The sequence below is a fragment of the Acanthisitta chloris genome, unplaced genomic scaffold, assembly GCF_000695815.1.
Source record: "Acanthisitta chloris isolate BGI_N310 unplaced genomic scaffold, ASM69581v1 scaffold3666, whole genome shotgun sequence".
Lineage (NCBI taxonomy): Eukaryota > Metazoa > Chordata > Aves > Passeriformes > Acanthisittidae > Acanthisitta > Acanthisitta chloris.
Genome location: NW_008676343.1, coordinates 20,463 through 48,458, shown reverse-complemented (window position 1 = coordinate 48,458; position 27,996 = coordinate 20,463). Strand labels below are relative to the sequence as shown.

Sequence of the window (27,996 nt, the reverse complement as noted above, 5' to 3'; positions counted from 1 at the left end):
TAGGGAAAGTCAGTTGTGAACTTCCAAATCAGGCACATGTGGAGACTGCAGAGGACACAGATGAATCAAGCTTTCCCAGGTGACGTCCATAGTGCAGTGTGAATCTCTTCCTGTGTTTACAGAGTCGTTTAATGATACAGCTGTGGAGGATGGACTTGTAGGGAATGGCATGAACTGTGTCAGGGGAGTTTCAGGTTGGATATTAGGAACAGATTTTTCCCCGAGCGGGTGGCTGAGCACTGGGACAGGTTGCCCAGGGAAGTGGTCATGGCACCAAGCCTGCCAGAATTCAAGAAGCATTTGGACAATGCTCTTGAGCCCATGGTGAGATTCTTAGGGCTGTCCTGTGCAGGGCCAGGAGTTGGAATCTGATGATCCCTGAGGGTCCCTTCCAACTCAGGATATTCTATTATTTCATGATATAGTACCAAACCATATAGGGGTGTGGTGGTGCATCCCACTGTTTCCACTCCTCAGGCTGCACTACGATCTCAGAAATGCTCATTAGGCCTTGGCCTTAGTGAACAGCACATGGGCTAAACTCCTCTTGTGCTTATATGTCTGCTCCCAGGCATTTATGCTGTGTAAAGAGTTCTTCAGGTATTTTATGAACAGCCTTGCAAACTTATTTTTCTTTCCTGAATAACAACCCAAGTGGAACAATATTTTTGTTATCAAACTTTCCCAGAAAGTTACTGACATGAATTGTGTTCATGATGGAAAATTACTATGCCTAAAGCCAACTCTCTTACAACCCTGTAAAGAGTGATTCTAAATGAGAAATTTTTAGCTCTTATGGACCTCAGTGGGCTGCAAGCATCAATCTCCCTCTGAGTGGGATGTTTCTCAGAGCTAGTGAACTCTCAGGCTTGCTGTACCCAGAGGACTGTTGCTGAACAATGATGATGATGACACCTGGGTTGATAGCCCCACTACTTCAGGCTCAACCATTCACCTGTTAAGAAGATGCAAAAGCATCTGATGTGACCTCTTCACTGAATTTGAGGGGAATTTTTACATACTCCATTAGGTTTGCGTGCATGCGAGTATAAATATGCTATAGCAAAAGTACTCCAAATGTTACTCTTCTAGATTCTAAAGTATGTAAGATTCATAAATAAGTTAGGCCTGTGAATTACTGTTGTGCTTAGACTAAATTCTGTAGAATCATTTGTTAAATTATGCTATCAGTTTAAATTAGGTTAGCAATTAAGTGCTGTTATGTTTAAGTGTTGGTAAAACCTTTAGGCCTAAACCATTGGTCAAGTCCAAGGCTAAGTTTGGCAACGGGGTCCACTCTGAACCTTGTGACTCAATGAGAGCATCTCCCTTATTCCTTTTTATCCTTACCCATTCCCATCCTTATATTTTTTCTATCTCTGGTCTCCACAGAGATCATTTTAGGCTGATTTTAGTATTAGATTGATCGATTTTCTGTTTCAGGTGAATTTGTCTTGTGTGTTCTTTAATCATCTAGTAAGTAGTAAAGTGAACCTTGCCAATAAACTTTGTTCTGCTATAACTTTTCTATTAAACATGCTCTTGCCAATACCTTTGCTGGTGATTCTTTGAACTAAAACATTCATGACAGAGGGTGGAGGAAGTTTCCAGAGCAACTCTTTCACACTTAGGAAAGGCAGCTATTTCCATAAACTCTTCCTCCGTCCCACTTCACCCCATTCATCACACTTGAAGAAAGGCCTTTTGTAAGTTTGGGAACTGAGATCAGTGTTGAACCCAGACATGCAATGGGAGAAATGGGACATCAAGAAATCAGTTTCAGAAAAGAAAAATGCCCAAAGGTTTCAAAATCTCTGTACTGGAAATATGAATATGGAATAAAATAAACAATTCAAAATAGTGTCATATAAATATTTTATAAGAAATAACATGAATCCTGGAAATAGCCTTATAAGTTTTGAGATGTTCAGAAATTCTAATACTTTTAAACTTCCACAAGAAAAACTGATAGTATGGAGAGGATCTCTCCTCGTCCTCTCCTCTCCTCTCCTCTCCTCTCCTCTCCATTGAAGAAGCTGATGTCGAGTTTGCTTTGAGGCAACTTGATATGAGGAAGACTTAAAATAACCTCATCTTACTAGGCTGTGTGTTATGTCCCTTCTTGAGGGCAAAAGGTTATCCAGAGAGAACAAGACAGAACAAAGAGGGATGATAGATGGAATGAGAGAATCATGAAACAATCTCCTCTCCTCTCCTCTCCTCTCCATTGAAGAAGCTGATGTCGAGTTTGCTTTGAGGCAACTTGATATGAGGAAGACTTAAAATAACCTCATCTTACTAGGCTGTGTGTTATGTCCCTTCTTGAGGGCAAAAGGTTATCCAGAGAGAACAAGACAGAACAAAGAGGGATGATAGATGGAATGAGAGAATCATGAAACAATCTTGAAAATAATGATTTTGATGTCAGCAGGATTCAATGTCATGAATGAAATGTAGCCATAGATGAAACATCTGAGAAATAGAAGGAATTCATCCCTAGCATTCATAGGAGGTGATACCATTGCTAACTTACAACTTTTACAGTGAATTCTCACTCTGAACAGTCTTAGTCAGTAGTTGGTAAACAATCTTCAGCTACAACGGAAACACATTGTGGATAAACACTGCCATTTGTCTAGATGGCAGCCCCAGCTGTGGTGAACTGTACATTTGCTTAAGAAAGCAAAACACATGCTGCTAATAGCTTCACTGGAGCAGAGGTGTGTTAGGCTACACTCTGAGACAGCAGCTTTCTCTGGGGCTGCTGCCTGCATAACATGGTAACACAGAAGATGAGAGAACCGAGACTCTACTAATCCTCTGTCCACCTGTTTGACAAACCTTTTCTAAATCAAACACTGCCTTTGGGAGGGGGAGACAAAAAATGCTGCAAGGCAGTGATGGTTGATATAGAGCAGGTGGTGAGCTATAATGCAGTAAGCTCATCCTTTATTCTGGTAAAAAGCCCAGCTCAGACTTTCTGTTTCTCCACGCAGGGTGGTGCTAATTTTAGCACATCTGCATTGTCTTGACTTTATTCCACCCTTTCTGGGAATTCTGATATCCTCCACTCTTCTGATATGTACACACTGAATGTGGTGCTTGTGATATCAAGAAGAAACCAGTCCCCTCCAGAGGTCCTTTACACTCTTGCAAACCCAGGTTTTCACAGGATTGTCTAGCCCTAAGGTAGCTTCACTCACAAGCAGATGTCCCATGGCATCTTAAAGTGGCATATTTGGGAATATTTGCTGATTGATATTCCGGCAACCAGAAATATTTTTAATATTTTTTGTCCTTAATCTTCCTTTAACAGAAGGCCTTCAAGCTATATATTCCCTTATTCCTTCACTATTAAGATACATATCTCAGTATGACTATATACTAAATCCACCCTCTGAATAAATCAGACTGGTCTTTCAGGGACACATATGACTGAAGTGTTTGATGACTTCTTGTGAAGATACATTCAGAACGGTACAAATTTTTTTTTACTGTAAAAAGAAATATGTCATTTCCTACCTTATCCTTGTAAGAAAACAAAGAAGAATACAAATTCAAAATGAAAAGGAGATAGAGCAAAGAAAGCAAACAGAAATCCTGGTTATTATTGAACAGTTCAGGAAATCTGAGATAAAAAAGGTCGTTTCTTCAGACATATGGCTTAAACAAAGAGTGCACTTTTTTCCCCAACAGGAAAATCTTACATTGCTTATTTGCATTCACTTCACAAGGTATCAAGCAATGCCCATAGCACATTTATTTAAAATAAAATATAGTTGACAATTGCACCCAGCACATTTGATATCTTAACCTCCATGCTACTCATTAAGGTAAGTTAAATGTTCTTGTCTGCACATAAGATCTGGCAATGACCCATGAAACCAGAGGCTAATTAGTATGCCTCTGCAGCAGCTCTCCACTGTTAATACTGCAGCATGTGAGCAGCCCTTGTCAGGATCACAAATGAAGGTGCATATACAGCTCATGTCACTATTCTGTATTATGTATGTCATGCTATGGAGGAGCACTACAAGAAAATAATGTTTGTGTGCCTGTGTGTGTCTATATGTATTTTTATGAGGCACTTTGGACACCAATCAATTCTCAGGTACTGAAACATTCAGAGGACTGAAAGTTTTTCCATCTATGGGCATCATCTGTCTATTGCTCTGCCAAGCTGCTCTTACCACATCACACTGATGAAGCAGTGGGGATGGCAAACCAGGTCCCTTCCCCAAACTGGGCACTGAGAGGTGGACTCTAGTGTGGATCACTTCCATTATTTCTTTTCCTATAGCTGATGTTAATGTTCTGTGGACCAAGATGTGTCCCTCTTCACAGGCCTTTCATGTCACTTTGCTGCAATCTAGTAGTTAAAAAAGATTTTCATTTATTCAAGAATGAGTGTCAGGTCACTGTTTCCTTTATATAAAGATCCTTGCCAGATAACTCCCTTTAAACTAGTTAAATACTATTGTTCCCATTTCACAGATTTAGATACCGTGGCACAGAAGAACAGCACAAATGTGTGAAGTCATGCACAAAGGAACAATAGCAAACCCCAGAAAAAAATAGGAATTTATAGTCTTCTGTACCTTACTATTTACATGATCAAAGAGTCCTCACATTTCTAGTCAATCTCTCCTGCAAGGCATTTTCAGAGTTGGAGGGAAAGACAGGAGAAAAAAAATATCTTCTCTTTTTCAGAGAAAGGCCTAATAAAGTGGTGTCATGAACTCTAGGGTGGAAGAAACTACAGTACCCAGTCCTGTTGAAAGCTTGCTGGTTGAGCAATGGGCTAAGTGGAGACCATTCAAAGGTAAACAGCAGTAGCAGTAAGTGGTTTGAAGAGGAACAGAGATATATTTGTTCAAGAGAAAAGACACAGAAGAAAGAAGACAGCAACAAAAGATGTCAGAAAAGAGCTAGTGAACTATTCTCCTATTAATCATTCATGACATGAATCAGTCCTAGTCTTTAAGATGGAGCAGTCAGAGTTTAGAATAAATAAATGAAAAAAGAACCTTTAACCCAAAGAATAACCAAGTAAAAATAAAAAAGATCAGTAGAAATCACTAAATGTAACAAATTGATGGTAGCATTCAGATCTGGATTCAGACACCTGATTTTTGGTGACTACAATGCAGGCAAGCCTAGACTTCCATTTTATCCAATGACTCTGGAGACACTCAACAGATCAGGTGTAAATGACTTCTTTGGTGTCACTATAGGTCTCTCTGGGTTCTGTTGTCTCTCTTGACTAGATCTCAGTTGACAGTAGGAGGAGCTCATAGGTGTAAGGAGTGTGTAGTCACCTAGTTTAGGAGGTGTCTAAACATGGAGCTGACTCCTACCCAATCTAGTCCTTCAAGAAAAATTAGGAAAAGTGAAACAAATCCTGCAGCAATAAAGCAAATTAACTTCATGAGTCACACATGTCTGTTTAAAGTCCCAAGACTGTAATGTAACATTGATACTGTCTCTGAGGCTCATTTCTTGTTTTATGCATCTATAATAGTCATTCTTTGTTGAACAAATTTGCTGTGGTTTGCATGCACCAATCCCTTGTGTCACTTGTACTGAAATCAGGGGGTATTAACAGTGTTTAACACCACACAAACATAGCTAGGCACATTCATGGACAAGTGGGGCATGTCCCTAATGAATAAATAATGACCTTTGGAACAGTTTTTGAGAAGAGTTAATTAACCAGTGCACAAGGCCTCAGTCTTGTGAGTAAAGACTGCAGACCTTTCCACGGAGGCTGATCAAAGGGAAAAAAATACTAACAAGGACAAAACATCAACAAGCAATCTGGGATCTGCAGGAGACTGACAAGAGGAACGTCAAAATCCCCAAGATTTCCCTGCAGGCCACGCGAGGGCATCATCCCTGCAGGGTCAGCTGTCTGCATAAGCTGCCTGCACCAGCTCTTCTTAGATGGTATAGATTTTCCTTTGTTCCACAACATCTTTATTGGGGTTGGCTTTGCCAATGGATAAAAACTCCCTCTTGACTGACAGGTCAATTCAGGCTTTGTTCTTCCTCCTCTACACATGCTTTCAAATGGGTGAACCTACATATACATTGAGAGAGGAAGTCTTTGAATCAGAAAACAAGTTGCTTATGGCTGTTCCCAAGACACTTCTGTAAAACTGGAGTGGCCATACCCCAGAAATGTTTAACTCAAGAGACTCTAGAAAAATTGTTCTACCTTTTTCATCTTGATTTTTAAGAATCATTTTCTAGAATCATCAAACTTGTCCTTAACAACATTTGCAATTAATATCACAGAGGTTTTATTGTCTTAAACACTGAACTTAATAGCATGTGAAAAGGACCATTCAGAGCAGTGGTTTTAGCCTTTCTGGAGTACATGAGCTTTTTATTATGTTTAAGGGAAGCAGAAAAAAATGGCATTGTTTTCTACTGGAAACCTGACAATGCTTGGAATAGATGTAATTATTGTAACTATCACTCTAGAAAATAGGAATTAGCACTTCTCATTATAACAAACGGCTCTAAAGAGAAATTCTTTCATTCTTACTTAGTGCACAATGGGCAGTCTATTTGCAACTATTCTTTCTTGTGTGTTATCAAGACAATGGCAATTAATTAAAAAGTATGGAAGAAACCTCAATATCTAATACATTCAGACTTGTGGGGCTATGAGTCTGCCTGTTACCTTTTACTACTTATTGCTTCAATGTGCAATATGAGCTGTATCAACTTTGTTTAATTTCAATTCAGGCAATTACCATTCCCAGTCATCCTATCCTTGGCTGCATGTTCCATTTAGGCATCTGCTGTTTTCAAAGAGAAACGAGGCCATACCACACAGGAGGTCTTGGAGTCTCCTTTTGTTTAGCTATTGGCTATGAAACATAGCTAGAGTCTCATCCAAACTGATAACCCAGTGTTTATAAGAGTAATGACTTTTTATAAGTGTCTAATTAATTATTAACTGAGAAGTGTTGTAAAGGTTATGGCAATGCAACAAGGAAAAAGCTTTTCCCATACACTTCTTATAGGTAGGACATATTACCCAATCATTTCCTCAATACTGTTTTCCAGAACTACATGAGAAAATATCATAGGATCATAGTATGTTAAGGGGTTGGTATACACCTTAGAGATCATTTAGTCCCGACCTTCCCTGCCATGGGCAGGGACACCTCCCCACTAGATCAGGTTGCTCAAGACCTCATCGAACCTGAACACTGCCAGGGTTGGGGCATCCACTACCTCCCTGGGCAACTTGTTCCAATGTCTCACCACCCTCACAGTAAAAAACATTTTCCTAATATCTAATCTAAATTTCCCTTCTTTCAACTTACACCCATTACACCTTGTCCTATCACTACAGTTCTTAATTAAGAGTCCCTCTCCGGTTTCCCTGTAGGCCCCTTTCAGATACTGGAAGGTTGCCATGACGTCTTCACACAACCTTCTCTTCTCCAGGCTGAACAGGCCCAACTTTCTCAGCCTGTCTTCATAGGGAAGGTGCTCCAGGCCTCTTATCAGCTTCACGGTCCTCCTCTGGACTTGCTCTAATATTTCCATGTCCTTCTTATGCTGGGGACACCAGAATGGTATGCAGACTCCAGGGGTCTCATGAGCAGAGTAGAGGGGGAGAATCACCTCCTTCAACCTGCTGGCCACACTCCTTTTGATGCAGTCCAGGACACAGCTTTCTGGGCTGTGAGTGCACACTGCTGGGTCATACTGAGTTTTTCATCAACTATCACACCCAAGTCCTTCTCTGCAGGGCTGCTCTCAATGACCTCTCTGCTCAGCCTATAGATGTGCCTGGGATTGCTGTGACTCAGGTGTAGAACCTTGCACTTCACTTTGTTGAACTTCATGAGGTTGGCATCAGCCCACTTCTCAAGCCTGTCAAGGTCTCTTTGGATGGCATCCCTTCCCTTCAGCTGTATTGACTGCACCATGCAGCTTGCTGTCGTCAGTGCTGAGGGTGCACTCAATCCCACTGCCCATGTCACCAACAAAGATGTTGAATAGTATTGGGCCCAGCACTGACCTGTGAGGGACATCACTCTTCACTGGTCACCATGTGGACAGTGAGTCATGGACCACCACTGTTTGTGATAATCCAGCCAATTCTTTATCTGCTGAGTAGTCCATCCATCAAATCACGTCTCTCCAATTTAGAGACAAGGATGTCATGAGGGACAGTACCAAATGCTTTGCTTAAGTCCAGGCAGACGATGTCAGTTGCTCTGCCCCTATCCACCAATGTTGTAGCCACATCATAGAAGGTTATCAAATTTGCCAGTCATGATTTGCCCTTTGTAAATCTATGTTGGCTGCTACCAATCACCTCTTCATTTTCCATATGACTTACCATAGTATCCAGGAGAATCTGCTTCATGATCCTGCTTGGCACAGAGGTGAGACTGACTGGCCTATAGTTGCCTGGGTCTTCTGTTTTTCCCTTTTTAAAAATGGGGGTTATATTTCCCTTTTTCCAGTCCTCGGGAACTTCACCTGACTGCCACAATTTTTAAAAATGATGGATAGTGGCTTAGCAACTACATTTTCCAGTTCCCTCAGGGCCTGGAGATGAATCTCATTAGGTCTCGTGGACTTACGCATATTCAGATTCCTTAGGTGGTCATGAACCTGATCCTCTCCTACAGTGAACTCAGGGTCTTCATTTTCCAAGTCCCTGCATTTCCCTTTCTTGACTTGGGCAGCATGACTAGAGTACTTGCTGTTGAAGACTGAGGCATAGAAGTCATTGAGAACCTCAGCCTTCTCTCTGTCAAGGGTAGCCAGGTCTTTGTCTCTGTCTGGAGAGACTATCCCTAGTGTTGCTTTTGCTGGAAATATATCTATAGAAGCATTTCCTATTATCCTTAATATCCGTTGCCAGATTCAGTTCTATATGGGCCTTGGCTTCCCTAACTCTGTCCCTAACCCTGCCTACAATTTCCCTGTATTCCCCCAGGCCACCATATATGTAGCACATGCTGAAGGGAAGGACTGCAATGTACTGCTTGCTGGTCCTTTGCTTTGGTTGGATGGTGAATGGTTTGAAGATTTAAGTACCTGAAGCCACACTACAAAATCTTGGCAGGGCTTGGCGATTAACAATCTATTGCCAGGTGTCAAAGGCAGTGCCTTTTTTATCAGCCAGTTGGCTATGTAAGGATATCACAATCTTTGTGCCTGCTTGCTCTGCTATCCCTGAGATGTAGAAGGCTGATTCCAGGGCTGTCAGTTTGTATTTTTATGCCTTCCAAGTATCTTTTTTTTGCTTCATAAATACTTAGCTTATCCTGTAGTATGATGGAACAACTCTTCCTGTAATTTTTTGGTGTGATATCTGTTACTGCTGCTGTGTATATATTTTAATTACAAAACTATATTCCTCTGCGAAATATTTACAAAACATATTTAGAAAATCAATTTTAAAAGTCGCACAGTTGATCATGAAACTAACTGTAGCCAGTGATTACACTCTATTGCACAGGTACAATGAATCAGCTTGTCATTAGGTCACCTGAGCACTTGCATGGGAGTGGGTGGGAGCATGGGCCTGGGGATAAGTCCTGCAGGGAGGAAGCCTATGTTTCTTGACAGCAATGGCCTGTTGTTACCTCTGCTAGGCTTCATCATGAATCAATCTCCTGGCAGTGCTTTGTCATTTGAACTGTCTTTTAGCTTAGAAAACAGGAAATGCAGGTCTCAAATTAAGTGCTCTCAAATTAAGTGTCTGTATTGAGTACACCTAATAGTAAGTAATTCCAGATCCTCTGAATCTTAAGTGATTTTTTACCTCCTGAATGAAGAGATGTTAGACCTACATTGTGAAACCCAACCACGTCACAAAGACACATGGTGAAAAGCTGGAGTTAAAAAATATGTATTACCACCTTGCCTTGTAGACATGAACATTCATCATAGAATCCTAGAGCCTAGAATGTTTCGGGTTGGAAGGAACTTTCAAGATCATCCAGTTAGAACCTCCCTTCCATGGACTGTAACACCTTCCACTAGAACAGGTTGTTCAAAGCCCCATCCAACCTGGCCTTGAACTCTTCCACGGATGGAACATTCACAAATTCTCTGGGCAACATGTGCCAGGGCCTCACCACCCTCACAGTAAAGAATTTCTTCTTAATGTATAATCTAAACCTACTCTCTTTTAGTTTAAATCAATTCCCTCTTGCCCTATCACTATATGCCCTTTTCAAAAGACCATCTCCAACTCCCTTGTAGCCCTTTCAGGTACTGCAAGGTCTTTCAGAGCCTTCTCTTTCCCAGGCTGAACAATCCCAACTCTCTCAGCCTGTCTCATAGAAGACGTGCCCCAGACCTTTGGTCATCTTTGTGACTCTCCTCTAGACTTGCTTCAATAGATCCCTGTCCTACTTATGTTGGAGGCTCCTGAGCTGAGTCCTTACAAGTGATACTGTCCAGTTTCACAATAAACCATTAGAAATATCTTATACATGAAGGGCAAATTTTATAGTCTTGCAATTTTGTTTCTCTAAATATCATGATGATTTTTTTTTGTTATTTATTCTTCATTAAAAATTGTAGAGAAGACAAATATTCAGAAAAAAAAAAGATTTATGTAGAACTAAGACACATATCTCAACAAAAAGCATTGTATTGTCTTCTAGTGTATTTGCTTCCATAAATTTCAGTTAGTTTGCACAAGAAGTCCAGTCATAAAAAACGGGAGAAAGATAGACACAACTCCTGGAGACTGATACCATAATGTCATAATCTTGTGATTTTACTTATATTACTGAAACAGAAAATGAGCATAAAACACCTCCTACAATTCAAACTTGTTCTAAAATATCAGAATGGCCCCATCTGACTTTAATGCCTGTGGTGCTATGCCTGGGTACACTTTCACTTCTAGAGAACTTTGTCTCATCTGCGGTTGCATCTTCATAAAATTCTTCTTTGGTGTTTGTATGTTTTATTAATTTTGTTAATCTTTTCTTCTTTTTTACTTTTTTTGCTGTTTGCTGAAATTACTAGACAACTTCAGAAAAATACACATTTCTCAAGAGTACAAAATATTTCAGCTAATGACATGGAAAATGTCCCAAATGGCTCACAGGCCATTTATTGTTCAGCTTTATATGACCAAAGCACTGCTGAACAACAAGATGAATAAGAACTACAAGGTCATTCATTCTGGTCAAAACAAGAGATGCACCTTGCCAGAGACTTAGAAGACTCCAGGACTAAAGAGCACAAGCTGGATAATACTTACCCTGGAACATTTCTGTAGGTGGAAGCAATGGTCACTCTCTGAAAATCAAATCCCTTTTAATAGGCTTGAAGGTGGGCACCTAAATACTGATGGTGTGAAAGATCATCAGCCTATTTATAAATGTTAATCCAAATATTTTATCTTGCCTATAAATTATCTCAGCAATGACATCAGTAACTTGGCTCTGTCTGGCTTGGAATCAGTACTGCTCATGGTCAGATAATTTAAAACCATTATCAGGACCACAGAGTCTCTCTAATAATTGTGCACCTTGTAAGGACATTATTTTTAGAGTCCTCCTACAGTCCTTTCTGGGCACTAAGGAAAGTTCCTTAGTAGCTGAGGAGTTCTGATCCTGAACAAGAAAGAAAGATGACCTTAAGTACAGTAAGTAAATTCAGAGCTCAGGACAGGCACTAACCTGATGAATTTGGAGCCTGGAGTTCTTTATTAAGCAGAGATGACTGTACTGCAGCCCAGCTGGCAGGAGTGTTTCATCGCTGTAGGGGGCTGAAACTATTTCATTCCCCTTACTCATTCACCTCTGTCCACTTCCCTGACACATCAGCAAGGGTCACTAGTCAGTGGCAGCTGTGATAATGGCTTTTTTTTTTTTTTATTAGACACCTCTCACTTTAGCAAGGAGCTGAGAACACAGGAGGCACAGGCCACCAAAACCCAATCAGTCCCATTCACTATTGACCAGCACGGCATTTGAACAGCCTGGTTTAGAGATCAAAGTACCACACAGATTTTCAGAAAGGAGTTTTATCCTTAGTGAATTCAAAATCCATCTAGTAAGGAAGGGGAGCAGAGGTTTCCTTCTCACCAATTTCTTCCAGGGTAAGCTTCCATGCCTCAAGACCTGACACACTGGGATTATTCTTCCCGCGTATAAATTGCAGTTCAGGATCTGATTCCCATCTCTCTAGCACTGGCTGTAAATCTCATTCTACTGTTTGAGACCATGTGATTACTCCAGATTTGCAAGGAATGGGAGAGAAGGCAGCAGATGATTTTTATCTTCATTTTACTTTAGATTTCTACTTGAAATCAAAATTTGGGGGCTATGATGATAAGAAACAAACATCAGCAACAAATGTGAAGAAACAACATCTAAAATCTGACATTTAAAATGTTTCATCTTCTACTGCAAATGGCTTAAGAAATAAGATATTTTGAGACAACAAGATGCAGCAAATGTACATCCTGGTACATACAGAAGCATAAGGGCATTTCTTCCCCCACAAATAAGGAGAAGAAGTCTGTTAATGGTCTTAGGTCACCTACTGAATCACAATATGGATGTGGATAGTGAAGAACAACATAAACTTTGCATATTCCTTCACTTGTCAGATTAACCAGTATGTTATCCTTTGGGTTTCATCCATTACATGCTGAAGGAGCAACATCAAGAAAAATATTATATGGGGATCATGGTTCTTTAGAGCAAGACACTAAAATGAAAAAACGTCTGGATAACAGGTGAAACTTTTCTGAAAATCTCACATTCAACAGATTATTTTCTATAAAGACAAAAAAGCTGACTAAAATGCAATATGTAACCAGAGGTTTGCACAGAATTATATTTTTAATTCTGAGTTTGTTTTTTGCCTCAATTATTGAGATCATCATTTCTAAATATAAAGCATTTTAAAATACTTTTCCAAAGCAAGACCATGTGCTCTCTAAAATTCAGATTACTCTTTTTTAAAAGAACTAAATCTGAACTTTATCCTCATACCAATTTAGAGAGATTTTAATATTCTTACCACCAGTATATATATAAAAAAACTTCATAGTGTTTAACCCTCTTAGAGTGTCCTTTCCAATCCAAGTCCAATCTGCTCTTATTTTAGACGTTGCAAAGTACTGATGGTTGATTAAATCTAGATTTGTCAGAGATTGATAAAACCTCCACAACATGTAAGCTGCTTTAAAAAACAAAAAATCCCAAAACAAACCAGAGTTCATCAATCTGCAGAGATCTCCTTAAAGCTGTGGGAAATAGAGACCGTTGCAGGGGAAAGTGTGAAAAAGAATCCTCTGGAAGTAGAGGCAGAAGGAAACAAATGGTCAAACAGAACAGTTTTCTAATGGAAAAAGCGATTAAGGCAGGATTACAGTTTTTCCACAGATAACAGGCAGGAGAGACTAAATATGCCAACAGCAGATTGTTCTGAAGACTAAGAGCTGTCTTCTCATTTTACAGCCCTCATATCCACAACCAGAAAGATAAAACGTGTATTCATACCTAGAAAACAAAACAATCCTCTTTTCACCTGAATAAACAGTTCTCTAGGGTGATGAGTTCTAATCCTTTACGGAAATCAAATGAAAAAATATCCAAATTGTTTTGACTTTCAAAATGAGCTTTAATTGGATTTGTGGAGCCCTCTATGAGAAAGAGATTACCTGGAAAGTAGGTGTCCACTAAGCCAGTGGCAGGACTTGGAGGGAAGAATTGTCTGCTAGGGGTAGTGTGTTTGCACGGCCAGATTTTTTGGCAGTGGGGAGGCTACAGGGGTGGCTTCTGTGAGAAGCTGCTAGAAGCTTCCCCCATGTCCAGTAAAGTCAAACCCAGCAGTTCCAGGACAGACCCATTACTGCCACAAAGTTCAGCTGATCAGTGGTAATGCTTTTGCGACAACAGATTTAAGAAGGAAAAAAGTTATTGTGCAGAAGTGATTGTGGCCAGAGAACAGAGAAGTTAGAATATGTGAGAGGAACAACTACGCAGACACTAAGGTCAGTGGAGAAGGAGAGTGAGGAGGTACTCATGAACCTTTCATTCTGTTTTCTCTCCACTGTCTACTTGTGAGGAGGAGTGATAGAGTGGCTTTGGTGGGTGCCTGGCATCAAGGCAGGGTCAACCCACTACATAAGGTATTCTCTTAGAGGGCTCTTATCATTAGAAAATTTAATGTGGAAACATTTTTTCTTTTTGCTCCCCACTGATCTGACCAAACCCATAACTATACCTGCAGATGCCTGTCTTCATCTCACCTTCATGGAAAGCCTCCCTAAAAGCCCAGTGGATCAGGTATGATACCAGCCTGGACCTTTCTGCCTGAGTACTTCTTGCAAGACTGGAGACAGACAGTGCTTGTTCCTCATCAACTCTCTTGATTGCTCCTTGCCCTAGCCTTCAGCTCTATTTCCTCTGGCAGTGTGCTAGATGCCTAAGAAAATTTTCATAAGGCTTAAGGAAGTCATTAAGAAGGAGGTTTATTTCCATATAAGTGGTCCTTATCTTGGTGGATCTTGAGATTATGTTTGCAGAGAAAGAGGTCTGCTTGCTAGGTCTTCTAGCACTAGGTAACTCCACTGAAATTGTGAAAATGTAGTGCTAAAATAGAAAAAATATTCTCTATTTGGCTTGTCAGGACCTAAAAACTGGAGGATTTATTTCTGATTTAAATTTACTCCCTCCCAATATGTTAGCACAGCAGGAGCAGTGCAGCTTTGCTGGTGAACTCTGCACACCTGGTAGAGATTTTTCTTTTCATGAATGATACAGAACCTGCTACAGTGAGAACAAGAATGAACACCTCTCCAGAGGATGAATACACACAGATATGGACTAATTTCTCCTCTCGTCTCAAACAAGTGCAAAGAAGATCCTTCTTTAAAAAGATGTTATTAGATGCTCTAAATCTACCAGAAATGATGATCAGAAAGACTATATATTGAGGCTTTTTGAACAGTAGTCCAGACCACAGGTTGCTCATGTTAGTAGGATACAGTTGAACATCTTTGTTTATCTTGAAAGCAGCTTTTCATCCATATTCCCCTACTGCTTTATCCAGGCTTCATTAGTCTTGTTAGTCTAAAGAGGTCTTGGATAGAGCATAGAAGTGTGGTCATGACGTAGGAAAAATCTCTTCATTATGAGTAAAATTACTTTTCTATTAATAGGTGTCCTGTAATGTTGCAGTCTTATTACAAGGTAAAAAGTAAGGGCTGGAGTGATTTTTATAGCCTTTTATCTATAATAACATTAGCTATTTAACTTCTGTGTTGTTCCCTGTCTAGTCCTTTCAAGGCTCCATTTGCAGCTTCAGTTAGTCAAATATTAACCTCCTTGCACAATAATTGTTTTCAGATGTGTCTAACTTGGCATACATATGTGTGGCAAAGAAAAAGGCAGTGACAAAGTTATCTGAGAGACCTTTTATAATTAAATGTTAGTATTTAAGGGTTTAAAATGTTAAACAAATTTCAAGTAAAGATAATTTGCTGGAGAAATAGGAGGTTAGGATACCAGACATATATTGTAAATGCAGTTCTTCATAAAGTCATGACTTGAATATGTGTCTGGATTTAATATGTCATTCATTTAAAACTTAGGGATTTTGTATCATGAGAAACAGAAATGAAAAAAAAATTTTGTGAAGGTTCTTGCTCTTCATTAAGGCAATTTCACATATTTTCACAGTGAAGGAAATTACATACTTATGGTTTTTGAAAGGTTTTCAGCAGCTAATTAAGAGAGTTATACTTTCTATTTTCATTGCCCAGCTATGATGAAAGCAGAATTACCTGCTGTGTCCTTACAATAAAATAAAAGTAAAAAGGAGGACAGTGTCTTTGAAGTGGCTATTAACAAAGTATAGCACTGGCTGTCAACATTTTTGGAACACATAGATAAAAAATGAAAATATTGACCCAAAATTTCAAACAGTGGGAAGTGATGATATTGCTGGAATGAAATGGACTTAAGAAAACTGAGAACCTCATATTTGTTGTTTATTCATAATTACAATGTGTTGAAAACAAAGTTGGAGGACATTTTATGGCTGCCATACTTGGTTGGTTGATATACATACATCTCTTAAGGACAAGCAGCCAGCTACAATTCATTAGAAAATATTTAAATTCATTATTTAATCAATAACAACTAAACTGAGACTGTTTTTGCCACACATTTTTCTGTGCTACTGTCTGCACCTTGCTCCTCTGATAATTCTGTCTTTTGATTACATAGTGTTTCTGGTACTCATCTGCAGTGGAGTCTCATTTAACTAAGTCAAGCTCTGAAATGTTTTAGATCTTCACCAAAATTCTAATTTTGCAATGAAGATAGGGAAATAAATAGAGACAGATGTTCCCTCAGTTTCACAGAGTGCTGAGACTTCCAAATGTTGTCACATGGATAATACCATAGAGTTAAGTGCATAAACATAATTAGCAATGACTGCTGGAGTAATTCTCCTTTGTAGCCACACTACTGTTCACTTTAATAATAGAGTAATTAGAGTTAGAAAATTCATTGTAATTGAAAATGCTAATATGTACTTTTAACAACCCCAGGTGCTTAAAAACAGAAGAAGAGCAATAAAAAATCAGATCCCTGATGATCTGAAAATACGACTGAAAGTCCAGACTTTCTGAAATACTTGTAAAAATTTTACTCAAAAATCTTCTTCAGAGTAAATGGTGATGTGGGAGGAACGATGGAAAAAGATGTAGGAGTTTTATTGTATAGACTTTGGGAAACATGGACACAGAAACTGAATCACTTAAAAACTGGAGACAAGTTGCCCTGGACCAACCAGGCTCCATAAAGTCTTTTCCATCATCCAGGTCTGCACTTTGTCCTCTTCCTTCTTGTGCAGTAAATGAATGAATTGCAATTGGCATAAAAGCTGAACTTGCTTCTGAGAATATTTTCTGTGGACAAGGAGCCAGTGGAGCTAATTCAGATTCACAGAGGCCACAGACCCAGACATGTCTGAACAGCAAAATGACTTTGACTGTCAAACTGGAAAACTTCACAGCAATAATGAAATAAAGCAAGGAGTTCTTAAATCCTGAAAACCACAGAAAAGGGAGAGACTACTGGAAAATAATGACATCTGAAAAACACACTATCACATCTAACTGTCCAAATTTCAGCTCAGAGTAGCATGAGAAACAACAAAAATATTTTTCACCCCTAGTGGGATTTTAGTGATTTCACCTTCTATTTTCATTGCACTCTATGCGATGAGTGATGGATGAAACTGCTTTCACTGAAAAACATTATCTGGAAATACAGAACAATCTCTTGGTTTTCACCACAAGACAGAAACTGATATAGTGGAAACTTTATATATATATATTCCAGAAAATCTGCAAATACTCATTAGAGGATTCTTACAAATCTCTGAAACCCAGATATCTACATTAATCAGTATTATGTTTCCCTTGTACAGCTCCACATTTCTGATGGTACGTCTTGCTTGGCTCTAAAATACAGATTATAAAATGTTTGGCTCACAATCAGGTGACTTTCCATGACTGCCTCTTTTAGGCATTACACAATACTGAATAATGACAGCAGAAGCATTTATAGTTATTAGAATGACAGATGATTAGACATTATAAATCTAAGGGATACTGAGAAATTGGAAGGGTCATTTTGAGAGGGCAGAAACTTGATTTCTTAGATTTAACAATGCACAGAAATGAACAGAAGTATATCTGAAGCATTTATATAATTTATGTGATTATATGAAATTGGAGTCTTATTCTGCAATTGCTTATAGACAAGCATAACATTCCTTTTTGTAGTTTTAAACTCATGCGGTTTCTCCTTTAATTTTACTGGTCTTCTGATTTAAACAGAGTAAATGACATAAAGACAAAACCAGACCTTAAGGGACCTATCTGGCAAGCTGTCATACTTCATGTGTCATGTATCTGGCATGTCAATACAATTACCCACTGTAATTATCTATTATTTTCAGTTTAAGAAGCCCAATTATCTATTATTTTCAGTTTAAGAAGCGGAAGCTGTGTGGGCAAGAAACCCCAAGAGATTTAAACTAAGTCACCTATTACTATAAAAAGTAGCAGTACCACCACTAAAAGCCACAAAAAACTTTACTCTGCTGTAAGAAACCTTAAGTTTAGACAGTTTATGAGAAGTGAAGGGGAAATAAATTGAAGTGGAAAAGAATTTGGAATTCCTGGAATAATTGTCTGGAAGAATTACAAATAATTATTCCTCTGTTTTCTCTGAATATTTTTAGCTCCTCAACCATATTTATAGAAATGTTCTGAACCCACATCACAACATCACAAATATTGTCCTGGACACACTTTTCCCAACTTTTTCCCCCCTTCATACAATAGAGCTATTTTCCAGAAAGTCATAGACTTAATTTAGTAGAGTTCATCTGGGTTTTTAAATCCTTACTTTTTAAAATGTGATATGCATTAACAGGCAATAAGATTTTTACATTCATGTGAACTACAGATTTCCTGTATCATGAAATACATGTCTTCAAGACAGACAAATGTTGCTAGTCACTGAATTACTGCCTTTGCACTGATCAAATGAGCATGAACAAGCAGCTAAAAAAAAAAAAAGCAGCCACCTAAAACGTGACCTTGCCAGCCTTGTTAAAGAAGAGATGTTTAAAAATTGCTTAAATGAGTTGCTGCCTCAGAAGCAAAGGGAAAGAATAGAAGACTGAGGGAAACAGGCTTTCCATTCCTCAGTATCGAAATATTTCATTAATGTTGTGGTCCCCAGTGCAAATAAAAAGCTGAAAAGTTTATTAAATGAACTTATATATAGGTGTGCATGATAACACAAAGTTCCAACAAGATCAGAAATATTTCAAAACGTGTTGTTCCTAAATTTTGGGTTAATTTATTATTGAGTTTTAGAAGTGGTCTTCCATTTGGTGTTCTGTTGCCTGTATTTTTCTCCTGTGGGCATTTTCCTTGGCCCAAGTACATTTTCCCTTATGCATTTCCAGTCATATGATGCCTCTGACACACAACTTTGTTTGGTTATAGGTGAATCTCAGCTGCAGTGAGGTAACTCTCCAGGAAGTTCTGCCCTCAGAGAACAACAGAGCCCTGAAGACTTGCAAGGCAATAGGCCAAGACAAAATGCCCAGTTCAACAATGACTGATTAAAACCAAATATTTCAGATCCAACCACTACTTCTCCACACACCAAAAAGAAAATCTGCTCACCCAAATGGAAACAATCTGCCTTCATTTTCCTAATAGAAAATAAAATTTCAGCAAAAGTGAATTTCTCAAAATCTCTGTACAAATTTTATTTTTGCATGAGATGATAAAATAATTCTAATGGAAAATCCTCAGAGTAACCTGGAACACGGGAATTTTTTGCTAGTGTTTTATAAAGTTTTTCACTATGACCTCTAGAAAACCATGGTCAAATAAAGCTTACAAAATGGTAGTTTATGAAAGATTAGACAAGAAAAAAAATGAAAACCACCCCAAAAGGCATAAAAATGTAATCCTACAGTTAAAATGATAACAGAGCATCCCAGATAACACCCCTCAAAGCCTCTCAGTCAGCTGTGGCTGCAGAGATGTTCTTGCAGAGGTAACTGGCATTACTCAGCACAGTCATGCATTCATACTGAGTCATTAGTCAATAATATCTAGAATAGGACATCTTAGAACTCTGTATAAGAACATGACTTTCAAGGGGTAAATGAAATAAATTTTAGAAGCAATATACATATCTATACAGCAGGGCAAAATGAATGGCTAAATTCATTTGAGAATGAAATATCACTGTAACATATATATGTATATATGGATGTACACAGATTGTATTTTGATCTTAATACAAGATTTTAAGCAGCAGGTGAACCTTTAGATATTTCAGTGGGAAATGCTAAATATGTAAAGCATGCTACAGTTCATTGATGCTCCCTTGGTACATAATAATAAGTACCAAACTGGTTTTTATTCAATGCCTCTTATTTTGGGTTAGAAAAGATGAAGTATCTGAGAACAACCATACCTGCTCAGATCGAAAGTTCACCTAATCTAATATGCTATTGCACACAGTGGCCAAGAGGTGATTTTTTCAGGAAGTTTAAGAACAGAGTAAGCATATAGTGATACTTCCCTGCAGGGTCTGCCCAGCTGCAAAAATACATCTGTGAGCCAGAGGTGATGTCTTAGCTTTTTCTGCCTAAATAGAGTTTGCTTCCAGGAAATTGCTTAGTTCACACAGAACCACAGACTCACAGAATCACAGGATGGGGAAGGTTGGAAGGGACTACAGTGGGTCATCTGGTCCAACCTCAGAGATCAAGCAGGGTCATCCTAGAGCACATGGCACAGGATTGAGCCCAGACAAGTTTTGAAAATCTGTCACTTGATTAATATGTTTTAGTATCCACAATAGTCTGAAACATGAAGCTTTCCAGCTCACCTTAAGTAAAGAACCATTTTTAAACACGTGCTAGTTGCTGTTTAATTTGATAGCCTTTTCTATGGGAAGGGACAATGAATAGTCATTCCCTATTCATCCTGTTTCCCAGTGAAAATCTTTCAGATATTGTATCAACTCAATACACACCAGCAAAATAACAACATAAAACTCACCTAATCTGAACAAATCAGGTACATCACATTGGACTCAGCAAGGCTACAAAAGCTCAGTCTTATGCAATTATCAACACCAGTTAATACAAAAATAGGATTGTTTCTCCAATACCTGTCGCTGGTTTTCTGTCTCTAGCCTCAATCTGGCTTCTACACATCTTCTGGTCTCCAGGAAGGCTTGACGTTGTGCTCTGTCTGATAGGTAGCTAATGAAGATTCCTGCAGTGTTCATACACATAAATAACACTGCCTGAGCTGCTATCTGCAATGAACAACAAACAGCATTTGATTAGACAGGAGAAGCAAAAATATGTCTTTAAAAAAGAAAGAGAGAGAATAACTGTTCTGTAGGCTGCAAAAGTAGCAGTTAGAAAAGTGCATAAAAGAATCACTTGGATCTCAAGTAGAGACATCAAACTTGTAAAATTCTCTCTGCCTTGAGGATGAGATATGCAGTATTTGAGGGCATTAAACTCTGCTTGACCCACAAATGATGTTTCCAAAAACTGACTCACAGAGCTCTAGACAGGAATGATTACAAACATAATTAACAATTTGTTTTTGCACTGCCTCTTCTGCAAAAAGCAACTTTGACTTGTTCCACGGCTTACTTTGAGAAGCAAGCCATACTAAGGAAAAGTATATCGGTTAGCTAAGAATTAATACCAGTGATAATAGTTATTGTGTTATTATTGACCAAATTAAGTAAATTCATTTTCAGCTGATGTCAAAGCACACATTTGCACAATCTGAATTCTGAATCAACCAAGGGAAAGTTGAAAGGATAACCAAATTCTTGCATAGCTGGTGCCTGTGTACACAGACCTTTTCTTTGTTGAAGTCTACGTAAGAGCTATACTTGTTTTCCTTGTAGAAGGTGCGTCAAAGCTTCTTCCTTTGCCATATGAACTTCAAAAAGCCAAATGGTAGGGGATCCTTGGACAGTGTAAATTTCAGTGGCTTATTTGTCTGTCATTGATACCTCTGTGCTTTGCGTGCTTGTAAGGCAGGGCATATCAACACCATTGAACTGAGGATTGTTTGGGAAAGTGCAGTCAAATGTTGCCAATTTCTTATTCACGTTCCCAAAGAGATTGGACACAACACCTTTATCCAATATCTCATCCGTGTTATTGGTTGAGAATTCACAGACACCCAGGATCTGATAGCTATAGGTGATACCTACAGGATCATAACTACACCAGAACAGCCACACCAAGACAGATCAGGTGTTCATCAGTCTAGATACTGTCTCTGGTAGAGGAAAACTGAGAGTGTCCAGGTAGGAGTACAAGGATAAAACATTCAGTGATGTTTTGTCAAAACAGTCTTGAAAACTCCAGCAATCTGTGGTTCAGCAACATTGAAGACCAGACATTGCATTTTTGTAGCATTATCTGATAATCAGTCTCCCTAAAATCCAAGTGTTGTTTGTCCTAATAGTAGGGAGAAAATGTTTAGAAAAATTCCCTAATCTCATTGTGATGCTTTGCCTCAGATCTGCAGGTCTCACTCTCCACAGTCACATGGGTTTGCAAGTGAGATCTGATATCAAATCAAATGCATCTGGCAGAAACTTCAGCTTCATATATTCCTGTATGTCTGAATCTGGAGTATTGTTCTACAATAGTACAGGGAATTAATTTACAATTTATGTGCTGTGATTAAATAATAATGCATATCCTGTCTCGAGATGAAATTTTGCTTAACCTTTTCCAGTAATACATGTCTAGGCGAGGCTTGTGAGAACTAGGGCATGACTGGCATGATCCTTGCATCTTCCTGTGGTTTACAGCACCTCTGAGCTGGAGGTAGTGTGCTCAATCCTTCTGCTCAACATTTTCTGATATTTTTCTCAAGGTACATTTGTCCCCTATGGCACTCAATGGTGAATATTTCTACAGTTTAATTCGGCACTTTGTGATAAAAATTGTATCATTCTTTGCTTTAATTCACAGCTTTAGCATTTCTTTGAGTGCTGCATCATGCTTATAAACAGTGACTAATTGCTTCCAATTCATTTGCCACTCAACATTCCTGATTTTACTGTCTTGAAGTATTACCCCTTACATTTACTTTTTAAAAGGGATATTTGAGAGTCTTTAGCCTGTATTTATGACTATTCCACCTCTGCTTACTGCTTTTCCCCTGTTATCTACCTTACCCTGTTCTACTGGAGGCAGGTTGCCCTGGAACAGACAGCTTCCCCAAGACACTCTCTGTCTTTGCTCCAAGATAAATCAGAGAATGCAGTAATTCAGCCTATGAGATAACTCCTCTCTGGTGCAGGCTACTAAGAGGTGTATGACAAGCTGACATGAGATAAGACTAATTCAGAATTGCATTGTTCAGAAGGACAACTGCAACCAGATGTGGGTGGCTGGAAGGGCTAACCTTTCTTTTTGACTGACTTTTGGCTTTGACTTGGACTGATAATCAGTGTTCACATACTAGGAAAGCTAGAATACAGGGTAGAAAAAAAAGAAAATCCCTTCAGAACATTTGAAATGTGCATTTCAACAGTGAAAGCAGGGGCAGGGTGTTCTCCTGGGCTTGCAAATTCAATTGCAATTTCCTCATGAGCCATTCAGTCACCCATCTCTGCTAATGCTCAGGACTAGTGCCACTCACTTCAACATATCTCCTTAGAGCAAATGCACTAGAATTTGGCCTTCAATTAGATTTCTTGAGCACATAATTTGATTTGGACAAAGGGAATAACGGAAAACATGTTACAGGTAAAACAACAGCTTATGCAGAGGCAGGATCTGCTTTTCTTACACACAGTAGTCTGACTGAAACCAATCCAAAAAGTAAAGCACTATGACTTGCAAGGCATGCTAATCTGTGGCTCTCGTTGATAAAAGAATAAAAAAGACATATAAGGCTTGAGTCTCTAATTGCCATTCCTTTTTCCCTAGAGCTTACTGAGGTCAATTCCAATTTTCTACAGCCTATCAAGGCCGTGAGCCAGGGCAGACAGATTTTAGAAGATATACAGAGTTTTATATCTTTTTGACTGACCTGAAAGTAATCAATGCTCTCACAGTACAAAAGCTGAGGTATAATGTGAAAAAAAGAAAATATTTTCACAACATTTATATGTCCATTTGTACCCTGCATAGCACTCAGATAAGCAAAGTAGTAGACACAGCAAGTGATCTTCAAAAAACCATGGGTGATATGTTTTGATGTTAAATAGGACTCTGGGGTGGTCTGCTTCTCTAATATTTTAAAAATGCAAAGAAGGTACCCATTACCATGCTGTTTGGAAATATCTGTGATATTTTCACAACATTTATATGTCCATTTGTACCCTGCATAGCACTCAGATAAGCAAAGTAGTAGACACAGCAAGTGATCTTCAAAAAACCATGGGTGATATGTTTTGATGTTAAATAGGACTCTGGGGTGGTCTGCTTCTCTAATATTTTAAAAATGCAAAGAAGGTACCCATTACCATGCTGTTTGGAAATATCTGTGTAACAGGATCATCCCCTGCTGAATTTTTTTAACCTGCAGTTGCACATAATCACATAATAGGATGAACAGAGCTAAAGGAAGTTACTTGACAAGATCATTGAGGTGGTTAGAATCACAGAATCATCAAGGCTGAAAGAGACCTTCAAGATTATCTAGTCTAACCATGTAGCAGCACCACATTCACCCCTAAACCACATCCCCAAGTACCACATCCAGACACCTCCTGAACACCTCTATAAAGATGGTGACTCCACCATTTCCCTGGACAACTTATTCCAATATCTAAACATCCTCAGTGAAAATTTTTTTCCTAATATCTAAGCTGAACCTACCCTGGCACAACTTAAGGCCATTTCCTCCAGTTCTTTCACTTGAGACATGGCAGAAGAGACCAATCCCCACCTCACTACAATCTCCTTTCAAGCAGCTGTATAAAGCAATGAGACACCTCTTCTCCAGACGAAACAACCCCAGTTCCCTCAGCTGCTCCTCACAGGACATGTTTTTCTAGACCCTTCACCAGCTTTGTTGCCCTTCTTTTGACATGTTGCAGCACCACAATGTCCCTTTTGAAGTGAGGGGGCCAAGAAGAAGCACCCATTAAAATTCTTACTCCAAAACTCTGCTCTTCATTTCTCATAGGAAGTGATTAAAAGCTTAGTTCACAGAGAAATCACTTGTCAAATAAATTTACATCTATAAGGAGTTCTCCACACAAGCATCTCAAAGCCCTTTGCAAAATCAATATGAAAACTGGCCAAAGCCAAAAAGATATGAGAGGACACAAGTCAGACAAGTAAATTTAGTTTAAATTTGACAGTACACATTGATTTAAATAATTTCATTTTAATCTGCCACTCATTGTATAAAAAGGGCTTTGCCAAGGCAGCTGAAACCAAGATAATATTTTGAGTTGATTTGGGAGCCAACAGATTCCAAACACACTGGACACAGCTGGTCAGGAAGAAGTTATAATCAAAGTAGGTACAATATAGTAATGCAAGAGAACAGGAAAAACAAAATTCATTGAAAAGATGGTAAAGTAGCTCCCAAGTCTGTTGGGAAGTAGTAGATAATCAGCCACAGACAGCTTTTCAAGACAGACTTGAGTGCAGTTCAGGGAACAGGAAGTTCAGAAGGGTACAGGTGAGTTACTGGGCTAAGCATAACAACAATTTGTAGACATTTTTGCTATTGAGAGCACTTAACTGAGTTGTCCTTGACTTGGAGTTTACACAGAATCCTGTGATTTTATCAACAACTGGGAGTGAGTTAAAGAAGGGTTTGAAAATTCCAGAAGTTTCAAAACTTCAAAATCATAACTGAACTGTGTTTTAGTTTCATCCTGAGTTTCCTCTTTGATGTCCAATTGTCCATCAGGGAATACAGAACCATAAGGCCAGACACTAATAGACATTTATATAGTATAGTGCGTAGCAATTGACTGAGTTCAGCACTTCCAAAGAGCCCATAACCTGAGGAAAAGTGAATATTTCTGAATATTCAACAAACCCATTGGATTGGAAATACATTGTTTGATAGCTGGCCCTAAAAGATAGCAACTGCCACAGGCAATATCATCAACAGTTGAGTCAACAGCATCGTATGTCCACATGGAAAGCATCCACAGTGGAGGCAGAGGAGAGAAAGCTGACAGAGTTTAGAAACATTTCTGAAACACAGAAGGACACCAAACTTGTGCATTACTACCTCAAGTGCAGAAAGACATCCTAGTGCACCCTGCAGAAATAAAGTTGCTATTAACTTCTTCATTGGGTAATTTTGTTCTGCTGCATAGAAACAGAGCAGTGTTGGGGCTAATGCCACCATAACACATCTGAGAAGTAAAGGAATGGTTTGCAATGTAATCTCCAACTGGACATTCTCAGGGCCAATCAGTCCTAAAGTGCAGGAATTTCATTAATTCCTGAAATGTGCCTGTGGGAAATTGTTTAATGCCTGTCATATTTTCCTTTCTAATTTTGGATTGGCTTCAACAACAGATTAGACTCGTTCTTGCCTGGTTTGGGAAAACTGGGAAAGTAAAGCTGTTGTGCTTTAATAGTGTTTTCAACATGTGCCATATAAAGAACTGGTTGCTATGGTAATTATTATTGGATAATTAAGTTTGGAGAAGCATTTTGATTTATCGTTAGTTATTTAACTAAAAATAGAAGCTCACTACAAGGTTGTTTTTTGTAATTAAAACATCTCAGAAAACCTGTTGCCCTCTCTTCCTTCTCCATCACCCTCTTGCTTGGGTTTATTTGAGGGAAAACGACATGCTCATACAAGAACTGATCATCAGGAATGAACTGAGGGTTGCATGAGAAGACCAAAATGCTCTACTTTGTCTAGAGTAGGAACATCTGGCACCACAGATCCTACCACTCTCTCACTGCTGGGCTGCAGCAAGCCTCTATCTCCCACTGAGAGCATGATTTTATGAATCAAAGCTCTTGGCACAGAAACTAGTAAGTACCTGTTTCTCTGTACTGCCTCATGCCCACCTTGTTCCTTCAGTACAGCTTCCCCTTTGCCATGCCAGATCAATTATTTGTGGGACCATACTGTGACCTATATCAGGGAACTTAGCCAACTCACAAAACCAAACATTTGGCATTGGTAGTGATTTTTGTATCTAGAGCAGTTGTCTGATTAAGTTCAAAACACAGCCTCCACAGGGAGAGGAAGCACATGAACATTCATAGCTGGCACTGCTGCCAACTCATTAAACTGAAATCATTGCTGCCTTATTGTTAAATCACCTTGTAAGGAGTGTTTTAATTCCCCAGGTTCACTCCTTTTGACTTCTCCTGGGTCTAACTGGTAAATGTCATTGGCCATGGTAGAGGGGGGTTTGTTTGTTTTAGTTTGTGGGTGCTTCTTCTTCAACTTTTATTGGAAACCATATGGCCCACAAAGGTACCCAAACTGCTGCCATGACTTTCCAGAAAGATCAGCAATCCTCTATATTTTCCAATGCATAAGCACAACAGCTGTTTAACTCCTACTCACAGCTGGAGTGAGTGCTACTCTCCATATCCACAGTTTACTGAAAGACAGGAATATATCATACCCCTGAGAAGACAGGGATGGAGAATAGCATAATGTTTATTCATGGTAAATTTAGTCAAGCACAGATTATGATAGTTTAAAGCAGTGCTTTACCCCACCCACCCTTGATTTGCTAAATGTGAAAGGAGCCATTTGTAGCAGTGTTACCATCTGATTTTGTGTTTAGAACTGAGTTTTGTGGTTCAGCTGTGCACAGCACCCATGGGAACATTGGCTAATTCTCCAAAACCTCAGATCTTATTTATGTCTCTAGGAGAGCTGAGATCTTTTAAGAAGCCTGGACTTGCCACTTCCAGAGCTGGCATTAGAGGACTTCACTGCATACTTAGGGACAGAGTGTGGCCTCTAATGTGCATGAAACCTGCAGCCTGCAAGGCACGTTGGTGCTATCAAAATATATGGTGTACCACAAGGAATTATTAGATACCTTCAATGAGAGCAATTGGTTTCACACACAGTTTTCTCCATTCTATTGCAGAATATCCATCCTACCATACCTATTGCTCCTGTTTGCTAATGATTTAGAAGTTAAAAGACATTTTTCCTTCTGAACAATGACATGTTTGCATAAAATCAGTTGTTTAAGTTCAAGACAGAATTTGAAAATAAATATCTTTAATATTCAGAACAAGAGTCTAATTTGCTGTTAGAAAAATGCCTATTCCCTTCTTGCTCTTACTCTCATTGAATCCAATAGAAATGCAGAAAATAGAATGTCTAATTAAATTGCCTATAGGTTAATCATACAAATTTGTTAAGTCAGATACTAACTATGGCAAGTCTTTTGCAGCATGGTGTGCTAC

General features: G+C 38.9%; 1 protein-coding gene across 1 annotated transcript in view; it reads right to left on the bottom strand.

The window, feature by feature from the left end:
* Positions 1 to 21,828, bottom strand: part of ADCY8 (adenylate cyclase 8 (brain)) — a gene marked incomplete at its 5' end in the record, with an annotated part of 92,568 nt that extends 70,740 nt beyond the window's left edge. The window contains 2 exons of the mRNA XM_009076088.1: positions 20,745 to 20,894; positions 21,615 to 21,828. Of these exons, the coding sequence (XP_009074336.1) occupies positions 20,745 to 20,894; positions 21,615 to 21,828 (364 nt within the window). The remainder of the gene's footprint in view (positions 1 to 20,744; positions 20,895 to 21,614) is intronic.
* Between the last annotated feature and the right edge of the window lie 6,168 nt (positions 21,829 to 27,996).